General features: G+C 40.2%; 1 protein-coding gene across 1 annotated transcript; it reads right to left on the reverse strand.

The window, feature by feature from the left end:
* Nucleotides 1-72: 72 nt before the first annotated feature.
* atp6v0cb (ATPase H+ transporting V0 subunit cb) lies at nt 73-7,987 on the reverse strand. Its single transcript, XM_020637554.3, has 3 exons — nt 7,713-7,987; nt 2,409-2,592; nt 73-1,529 (listed from the first exon to the last, which is right to left on the reverse strand). Exons 1-3 carry the CDS (start codon nt 7,783-7,785, stop codon nt 1,325-1,327), a joined length of 462 nt encoding a protein of 153 aa, XP_020493210.1. The 5' UTR covers nt 7,786-7,987; the 3' UTR covers nt 73-1,324.
* Between the last annotated feature and the right edge of the window lie 2,943 nt (nt 7,988-10,930).

Consider the following 10,930-nt stretch of genomic DNA (forward strand, 5'->3'; position numbering starts at 1 on the left):
TAAAACTTGTTTCCCAGTAAAACATACAGGACTGAAAACCCCTTGTCGTGTGCGTGTGCGGAACCAGTCAACTCGAAGTTGGAATCTTCTTTAATTTGATTGTGACACGTCGACACATCAGGATTAACTTCAATACCAGTGGTAATACAGGATTGTAGATTGGCGCTTCAGTAAATGCATCAGCAGCCGGTCCATTTTCAGAAAACAAACTCCAGATCAAAATGTACTAGTGTTTTCATGAAACTAGGCCAAACCTGAGCATTAATCTCACTGGATTTCTGCTAAACACTACACAGGATAGCATCAAGTCTTCTCTTTTTTGGGGGGAGGAGCTGTACGACGTTAAACACACATTTTGATTTGGTTTGATCTTCTGAAACTAGCCTGTTCGTCAGCCTTATATCCAACAGCAACAAGACACTGAAACCCATGCAGGATCTTAATGGCTGGAATGTGGATGAGATGAAGAACAGCCACATGAGAGGAAGTGGGTGAAAAAGATGGAGATGGAATTTTGGAAATTACACTTGTGACACCCAACACGGGGCACACACACCTTTAATGCAAACAGCAGTACTACAGGAAAAACACTGAAGTTTGAGAATGTTTGCGTAATGATTAGAATACAGCTACACACAAAAACTCCCACTTCACCAGCAACATACTAAAGGCAATCTTAATTATTAAACCAAGAATTACATCCAGAGGAATTCCAACCACTTATCACAATTACCCCACAGTGCATTAAATCTATCTATATGTCTGTATATAATATGTATAATATATCCTGGGGATTTAAAGACTTTGCTGCATTAAACAGTTCAATGAACAATTTCTTATAAATAAAATCAGTGGAAAAAAATCTTAAGTCCATATACATTTCTCTTTACAAATAGATCCTCGAGATTAATGCAGAAATTGTGTCACTCCCAGGTTGATATAGGAGGAGAAACAGCTGTGCGGCCCTTTGGTCAGCTCTCTATAACCAGAGGCCGGACTGCCTCAGCCAGCCCTAAGGCCAGAAATAAGTGGAGGGAAAAAAAGGAATCTTCATCATACAACTGTTTTGAAACACACACACACACACACACGACAGACAAATCACTACATTGCGCATTTACAAGTTGACTATCAAATTGGGACGACTGTACACATTGTTGAGATAAGACCATATTTATGAAGCCATTTTAATTCATTTTTTCCCCGCCTTTCATCTTGTGTGGCAGAATTATCTTTCTTTTTACAATTTTTTCCCGTTTAAAACTTTTTCTCCAGCAGCAACATTAAGGACAGATCTTGTAGTGGAGATGTTTGGGTGTTTGTTTTATTTCGTGGAGAGGATGAGGGCGACGATGAGCCCGTAAAGACCCAAGACCTCAGCAAAAATCAAAATCAGGATCATGCCCACAAAAAGCCTCGGCTGCTGAGCTGTGCCCCTCACGCCTGCATCTCCCACGATGCCGATCGCGAAGCCTGCCGCCAGCCCGCTGAGGCCCACGCTCAGCCCAGCGCCCAGATGGAGGAAACTCCTGAGCACAAAGAGAGAAGTGTTTGTCAGCAGGAGGAATATCAAAGGTTTCAGATATGAGATATTAGGGGCTCATATTAGGAAGAGAAAAAATTCTGATATCGGTCGATATGTTTCTTTGATCGATGTCTGCTCTTCGGAGATAGATATACAGATGTATTGCGTTGATCCCTCAAATACATATATTCAACAATTGTGGAAAAGATATTTAATGAATACAAGATGGTCACTCAACTGGAAACTAACTGCACATGTACTTCGGTCAGGCTATAAACCAAATCTCTGTGGTTTCTGCTAGTTTTACTTTTTCCAATCTTTATAATGCATACATCCTTCTCTTAAAAGAACAGTGAACTGTTTTCGTATGACTCATACATTTGCAGATGTTTTTAAATTATATAAAAAAAAGGTATTTAGTTCATTTTTATTTGGTATGGTTGACATTATTGTATCTATATGCTGCATCTAGATTTAAACATCTGTTGTTCCCCTAAACGTTATACATAAAAAAAAAGGTATATGGCTGCATTGGGAGACAAATTTCTTCATAAGTATGGGACAACAAGTTTACATCTGTTAAGTCAAAGTATATGCCATTTACTGCATATGCTTTAAATAGCCTGAACTGCTGTCCAAAGTTTTAAACTGTACTGGCAGGAGTACATTGTTGGTTTCTTTTTTTGTTTTGTGTATTTTGTTTTTTAATGACCGAGTAACACCTAGGTCTGCATTTTGCTTCCTATCTTGCATACACCAAGCCCCACAAGACTGACAGGGCCAAACCACGACTGTGTTTAAACCAATTAATTGAACCCCCCTGACATTTTCATGAGATGTGTGGCCTAATAACAAAAACATACATGAGGTCAAGCAAACTCACTTGTAGAGAGAGACTGTTTCTGAGATGTTGTTGGCAATCAGCACTGCTACTACCAGGCCGTAGATGGCTATAATACCCGCCATGACTACAGGGATGATTGACTTCATGATGAGCTCCGGCCTCATCACAGACATGGCGGCAATCCCTGTACCACTCTTGGCCGTGCCATAGGCTGCTCCCAAGGCTGGTAGGGCAGAGAGAGAATAACTTAAGATAAATAAACAGCTAAAAACTAGAGTACAGGCAATACAATGAAAGGTGCAATATGCTAGCAGGCTGACTAGAGAAACTAGAAGGCACAGCTGAATAATGAAGCAGAAGTGAAATAGGAGATGGAGCAATACAACAACTGTTTCAGTTTCTCTTCCTCTAAAAATTCCAATATGTTTCCACTGGGGGAATTTTTGCTGGTATCAAGGAGGAAATAACAGATCTCCTTCTTGATGCAGACTCAACACCAAAATACACCTTTGTCACACTTTCTCATGTCCATAAAACGTATTCAGCCCTTGTGATTTCACTGATGTCTCTGCCAGACAGAGGCAGAGTTGTAAATAACAATCTGAATGAAAAAGCCTCATAAGGCTTAAGTACACATGTGCTGCTGATGTCGTAAAAGAGCAGGATTCCACACGTCCAGAAGCAGCATCAGTGCAGTATGGGCATCATAGGAAGACTAGTAGTATACACATCTGCTGTGTGCATCTTCTTGTGCTCTCTGGCTAGCATCAGTGAAATGTGGCGGGGAGGGAGGGGAAGAAAAAGCTACATCAGCATATTAGCTTAGAAAGCAGAGTGCACCTACGTCACACGAGTTTGACTGCAGGAGCGTGAAAATCAATAATCACTATGCTCTAAAATTAGAAAAGATGTGTATACAGATAAAGAACAGAAAGTGTACATAAGGAACTAGTTTTTATGTGTACATTAACAAAGAAATCAGAAATAAACACCAGAAGGAGCAACAGAGGAAGATCCCTCTTTCAAGAGCAATAGGCAGATATGTAATAGATCTCATATTTACATAATCGACTGTAATCTGTCTTTTACAACAAACAACAAAGGCTCACAGATCTCAAGAATGTTTCATGAACCAGAAGCTAATGTCACAGGTGTGTACAAGTGCTGATGGAAACCTGTTTATTTCCTCAGCCAAAGCAAAACAAATTAGAGAGGGAAAAAAAGATGATTGAACCATTGTGCAGCAGCAGTATGTTCACTAATAGCAGCGTCGCACACATTTACATCTTTACATGTAATTTATTGTGAAACGGGAAGATATTTGCAACTTCTACAGATTCTAGGATGCTGCTCTGATGTTAAAATATCTGTCTGCCCTCTGTAGCTTTTTATTGCAATAACACAATCTTGTTGTCACTTGTGTGCAATTTGTAAAACAGAGCCAAATTGCTCTGTCATACAAACTTAAGCAACATAATCAAACATTAAAAAAGCAATATCATAAAGGAGTAAGCTAATACATCCTTGGATTATTGTGCACATCTTGTCATGTTATTGGAGTATTAAAGAAAGACCTGGCAGTGGAAGTTTTCTTGCAGCATCATAGCCACCAAACTGATGATGATTAAAACAGAAATGCGTCCTGAGAGATGATCTTTGGAGGCAGCATTGTGCACACAGCCTGAGGTGTCCCTGCCTTCAGTTCTTCTATTTCTTGGGACAATGTGTTGCTCAAGCCTGGAGGTAGTTCTGGTCAACTCAGACTAGCTGTCAGGCATTCTGGCAAAAAGATCTGGGAGGCAGACACGAGGATGATGAGGGCCAATCTTCAAATGTGCTCATGGCAGCTGGCCACATCCCCTACATTGATCTATCATCAGACTGTTGCCGTCAATACAAGGTTAAATCACTCCTGCACATTTATAGCGATGTGTCTGAGTAAAACCTGGCTCAACACAAGAAACCATCTCAGATTTTTTTCTACTGACTTTGTGGAAATGTCAGATTGCTCACAGTATAGTTTGTGCTGGCTTTATATAATTTATTCTGAGTGCATCACATTAGACAAAGGGACTTGCACTCTAAGAAAAGCCACATAACGTCAAGAAGTTAAAAAAAAAAAAAAAACCTGACAAGGATAGAAGAAATAAAGATATTTTTCAAATCAAATTTAGCAGCTTCAAGAGAATATACTGGAAACATCTATGCCTTTAGCTAAACAGCTTTTACAACCAGTGTTATATGTTACCGTCGGTAACGTTACCCTCCCCCTGTGGTCTTTCTCGGTAAGCCTGGCCTCACTGAGTTGTGACAGGTGAGGCTTGATGGAGAAGCCCTTAAGTTCTCAAACATCATACTGTCCTGACGATTAAACATTTGATGGATGGTAGGTCGGCTTCTGCATTTGTGTGGAAGCACAACGTCTGGGTTTATAATCCTAATCCCCTCAGTTTAGGTTAACAGTTTTTTTCTCCTTTTTCCCCCTCCCTGCAGAATATTTCATGTATGGGATGCCCTTGTGACGTCTTGTGATGTCAGAGTGGGAGGTGCCCGCAGCCAGGGATGATCTTGCATGCAATAAGCCCACGCAATACACAGCACACTGGTCTGTTATGAATAGTGGGGGAATGGGGAAGCACACTGCTTTCAAAGAACTAAAAAAGGAGGAAGGTCATACTGTAGTTGTAAAAACGTTTTTCCAGCTGCATGCCAGCTTCAGCCAACACTGCCTATGAAGGTACATGTGGAAATAATGAGACTGGCTAGAAATTCAGAAAATATTCTGCCATCACCAACTATACCTAAGCACTGAAGAGTGTGTGCCAGAACCACCAGGCATTTTATTGTAAAAGGGATTTAGAAAGGCAGATGCTCATGACAAAGAGAGATGCTGTTCTAATCTTGGTAGCAAACAGAATTGTTGTCAGCGCAACTAAAAGTACATTGTCAGTCTTTATCAAAGACTTAAGACCGGCTTAACTTGTTTTACTTAAAAAGAGATCAAATATAAGACTATAAAATAAACTAATAAAATTAGTGAGAGACAGATAGAAACAGCTTCAACGGAGCTACAGTGGGTGTGGTTGTTCTAGTCTCAGAGGTTATGGCCCCTTGTGAGTGTCACCTGTTCAGAGCCAAGCATCACTCAAAAGGGAAGTCCTCACGACAGGTCACCATCAGCAGACTACTCAAACAGTGCAACATCTTCTGACACCTGAATGCTACGGATCATGGCTTATAAATGATATTCCTCAGCATAGTGATGATATTAAAATAATCAATGTTCACACTAATTGAGAATTGTGCTGAGTGTGACATTGTTTGATGTTTTAAAAAATTTAACCAGGACCAATCCCCAAAATATAACTCACTGAATACATAGGAAGTGAACAGCTGAAATTGTCTTTTAGCTAAATTTCAGTGACTTAAATCTCAAGCCAAAATGTCCTTTAACTGACACCAAGCACTTCAAGACCCTTAAAGCTGATGTCTGAATCATCAAGTCTCCCTGTCTATCCCGCCACTACCACGTCCCTGCTTTGTGCCAGCTTGATCCCCTCCCTAGCTAATTCCCCAGCTGTCACTCCTTCACTACAACAGACCAGTAGTACTGCTAGCCTTCAGGGCCATCACCACCACCACCACGCTGCCCTTCCCTATCACTACACATTAAACCTGAGCTATGACAAGACTGGAGTTGGTGTTGGCTCTGGACACTGCCCAATGTAAAAATCAAATACAGAAGCTGCATGGCACAATAGGGTATTTTTACATCATGAATTGTGAATTGCTAGATTAATCTAAATCTGAAATTCTTCAAACCTCAAGCTGAAAAAAAAAAAGTATAAATCTGATTTCTGTTCAGTGTGCAGCCTAATATAATTTGCTGAAAGGCGATTACAAATTATTTTTGCTATTTGACTGATAAATAGGCACATGGGAAAGACTTAATCTTAATTCAGGAAAAACTCCTGGACAGAAATGTATGTATGCACCATCTATTACCAAAAATTGCTCAGTTTTGGCCAAAGGCCTCGAGCTACAGCAGGACATGCCCTCTGTGACATGGTCAATTAGCACTAGTAGCTTGTGGATTTCACATTGGAGCTGCATCAATCCCACCAGTCACCCTAGTCACATGCAGGCCACTTGCTGCAATAATAAAGCATTCCCTTGGCATATGATGAAGCTCCTATCTTTAGGAAATAAAAATAATAAACAAGGGCCCATAAAAACAGGTAGGACCAACAATAAAGAAAGACAGTTACAAAGTTCCCTTTCTGTGCCACTTCTCATTTTCTACCCAAAGACACCAATGTGCTGTCAAATAGTCTCATGAATTAAAGTAAATATTATTTTCTGCACATGACAATTGCTTACTATGTAACAATACACTCGTTTTTCAATAGATCAGTAGCTAGACGAGTCAGAAGTCTCATCATGTGATAATCATGTGACCTTATGTCATCCTTCTCAGCAATAAGGAAGTTAACCAGCTGATCCTGTTTTCCAGACCAGTGGTCATCGGAAAATCGGTTTTCAGATAAATATAAATGCCAATAAATGTGATTTTGCTTGCAGAGATTTGACAGATGGCAAATTGTGGCAGTGCAGCGACAGTGAACGCAGCACGACGTCAATACAATTACTGTGCGTCACTGGGTACTGATACGTACAGCTTCAATAAACAGTTTTATATATTTTATCACATACACTTTCATAGTTTCAATATCTCAATTTATATCTTAATGTGGAACCTAAAGCGGACATAAACGTAACCAATACAAAAGTTCAGGGAGAAAAAGGTATCAAGCTGTTGGATTATAAATGAAATACACGTCGACACCTTCAGATAGCTGTACTCTAACAGGCACTGTCTCTATAGATCAGTCGTGTTTATGAAGAGTGAGCATCCTGTTATTTCTCTAACATTCAGATAAAGCATAACGTTACAGCGAACCTAGCTAACCTAACTAGGCTAACGACAAAGCTAACATATGTCATCGTCAGAAACCAGCTACTTTACCAGTATTATCTGTCTTTTGTTGAAATAATAGTATTAATTTACTATAACTTGTAAAAACATTCCCATGTTTAAACTTAACCTAATTCAAGGGCTACCCTAACTGACAGTTACGTCTAAATATATGACAGCTCAAGATTAGCATTGCGTGTTAACATTGGCGAGGCTAATGCTAGCGGAAGGCTTTTACTAGAGACCATCGTTGACAATTAAAAGCACCCTATTGGGAATATTTAAATACACAAGGGGCTAGTAGCAATATCATACATTGTCATTTCGTTAGAAATAAACAGATTAAATGCAAAAGGTGTAATAATTACCGCTGAACACCATAGCCGCAGAGGCTCCCATCACTGCAAAGAACGGAGAATATGCGGGGCTTTCGGCCGACATTCTTACTCACACAGTATAAAAATAAACTAAATATACAAAATTTATTATAAGTATGGACGCAAAAATCGCACTTCGCGAAACCTATCAAATGCCACAGACTTGAAGTGAAACCCGTCTGAGCAGCTAACTAGCAGTGTAAACGGGATAGTCACGACTCTCTGATAAATACCCGGCGCAGCAGGACAAAATGGCGAAGCGGAAAATGTATCACCTGACTGGCCGTATGGATAAAACCTATCATCTACTGGGTGTGGGGGGCGTACCATAACCGGGTTTGTTAATGATATACCGGGTTTCAGGAAGAAACTTGTGACATTAGGGGCGATAGTTAACACGAATTAAGAACTACTACGAATAAAGAAAGTATTTAAATGTTTTGTTATTTTTTTTTTTTTTGAAGGTCACCCCTATTGGGCATCATATTGGTGTGCTCCGCTGCAGGCTCCCTTTTGTTATTATCCAGCATTCACGCTTTAGAGGCTGAAGGATCAAATGAAAAGATTAAGCAAGAGGGTGTGGTGACATTGTTTTAATTTTTAATTTTAGGTTATAAACAGGAAATACAGAATCATACAAATTCTTCAATGTTTAAGTATGCCAACATTTTGTTAATAAATAGACTAAATGTCCTGCTTCATCAACTGATTAAAGGGAGCTCTCCAAATGCTCAAATTGTCAATGTTGCAAGTTTCCAAACACATTTCTGCATTTTGCACCAGGACTCTACCATGCAGCAGAGGGTGGTTTCACAGTCAGCCGTTATATGCAGCAACGTGGAGCGTGAGAGTGAGAGAATTTGAGGTTGAGTGTGTACGTGTTGGTGGGGGAGGGAACCGAGAATCCCCGTTTCACTGTATAGCTCCCAGCAAGTGTAGGCTCAGAGATCCAGAAAGAGGTGGGGGTCGGTAGAGCTAGGACACCATAGGAGAAATGAAATGTGTGTGATTGTGTGTGAGTCAGAAAGAGCTTGCAGTCCCCATGCCTCCTCCTACTCCTCCTCCCGTGCTCTCCCTCCATCCATCCCTCCATCCTGCTTCCTCTCTGCATTGCCTGGTCTAGTCAGCACCAGAGATGGACCCCTCCCCCTCATATCACTGAAAAGCCCCTCCACTAGTGATGCAATTTCTACAGCAGCATCAGAGGCCTCCTTCCTTTCAAATGCTTTACACAGCAAACACCATACTTCTGCTGCCAAATTATGCATAAGGAGAAGATGTTTTTTGGAGGCATGGATGATGTGTGTGTGTGTGTGTGTGTGTGTGTGTGTGTGTGTGTGTGTGTGTGTGTGCGTGTGTGTTAATCAGTAATAACAGAAAGGTCACACAGTTAAAAGGAGGATTTGTTCTCGGCTGACTGACAGGCCATTGATCCAGGATTCACTCCTTAAGGTGGATACGGATGTAGCCCCTCTCTTCAGCTTGGAATATGATGTTTCTATATTCTGGAGACATTTACAAACAACCAGCTCATTTAAAAGCGTACAACAGTAACATGTATCAGATCATTGTTTCGTGTTTGTTTTGGGTGAATGGATCAAGGGTTAGATTGATGCCCTTGTCCTTGAGTGGAGTGTATCAACAGGACAAGATAAGACCAAGCTTTGTTATAAGGCTGGTCCTTCAAATTCAGATTTTTCCAAGAAAGGTGTTTAGGGAACATTGTGACCAGGGCATGACTAAATCAAGACTAAAAATCAAGATGTACCATGAAGCCCTTCCCACTAACTGTTACAATATCATTCAAGGTACACCGGCAATGCATGACCATCCTAAATGTAGATCCTTTATCTTTCTATGGCTCTGTCTGGTACGTTCTCATCTGATTGGGACAGGTTCTACAGTACTTTGTGTAAGGCTTGTCCAGCTTCTACATAAAGGATAGTCCTATATCTTTCGATTAGATTTCCCCATTAAAGATGGTTTCAGCAACTAAAAACACAACTGTTAAGCCTTTTTTTAAGTTTACATTACTAATTTATTTCCTTCAGACATTAGCTGAAAAACTATAAAAGTCATGAATAAAAAAAATTAAAGGGCTGATGTACAGTCCACAAGGCAGTAATCAATTACAATGTGTTGTAAATGTAAGCATTAACCAAATATCTATATTCATGTGCATAAAAACATTACTTGTTGGGACGTCCTCAGTCTGCGTCTTATTCCCCCCCCTGTCCACTCCCCTTTATTTAAGGGGCAGGGGGCTGTCCGAGAAGAGACCCATCTCTGTGTAGAGTTAAACACTTAAGCATCTTACTCCTCGAGGCAGGGAAGCGTGGTTTTCAGGAGATGCGCCAGACCAACACCCAAAGGAGAGGCTAAATATAGAAGTGCATGTGCGATTAGCAGAGTGTGAATCCTGAATGAATAGCTCAGAGTCGATGCTTCTTACTGTAACAAAGGAATTACTCCAACACTTTGCATTCTAAAATACAATATTACTGCAGATGCATTAGGATGTGCCACACCCACTGAAAATGAAATCTCTATTCAAGGAGTTGCGACACATCGATTAACAAGGAATGGTTTTAAACTGTTATATCTAATTTTAAAAAGGTGTGGGAAGAAAAAAAAAAAAAAAAAAAAAAAAGAGTGCTGTGAGGAGGCTCCTTTTCCCCTATTAGGTGTTACTGAAATCTGCAAGATGGCTAATAGTTTAAAAAAAAGAAATGGAAGGCTTTTGTAGATTTATTTGTAGTATAACTGACTCATCTCTGTCAAACAGTTTCCAGTCATGCACTTAGACACATCCACAAAATGTCCAATAAATAGACAAAGTGCATCAAGAAGTGTGTATGAGTAATTATGAAAAAAGGGAAGATCAGGTCAATTGTCATTTGCTGTATCTGCTCAAACATTTGAAAAGTGTTTACATACTCGATTTGCACTATGAAATGTATATTTTTATCATGTAAAGAAAACATGTTTTTGGGGAAAAAGCATGCTAGCTGTAACTGCTATGAGAGTAGAGTTAACCACACAACAAGGAGATAGGGATGGGGGGGCGGTCACATGACTGTGAAAAGGCATCTGGCACACTTCTGTGACAGTCTGAAGGAATGTTCTCCTCTCGTTGCAGGACGGAGATGGGACAGATTTGATTGAAGGAAAAGTAAAGAGTACAAACACAATGAGACAAAGACAGCTGC

Source organism: Labrus bergylta, chromosome 21 (genome assembly GCF_963930695.1).
Source record: "Labrus bergylta chromosome 21, fLabBer1.1, whole genome shotgun sequence".
Lineage (NCBI taxonomy): Eukaryota > Metazoa > Chordata > Actinopteri > Labriformes > Labridae > Labrus > Labrus bergylta.

Bases quoted from the DNA above. Each gene is read 5' to 3' on its own strand.
- atp6v0cb (XM_020637554.3), bottom strand. From the start codon at position 7,785: ATGTCGGCCGAAAGCCCCGCATATTCTCCGTTCTTTGCAGTGATGGGA. The intron at 2,593-7,712 runs GTAATTATTACA...CTGCCCTACCAG, and splicing joins TGCGGCTATGGTGTTCAGCG to CCTTGGGAGCAGCCTATGGC. The intron at 1,530-2,408 runs GTGAGTTTGCTT...CTTTGTGCTCAG, and splicing joins GAAACAGTCTCTCTCTACAA to GAGTTTCCTCCATCTGGGCG.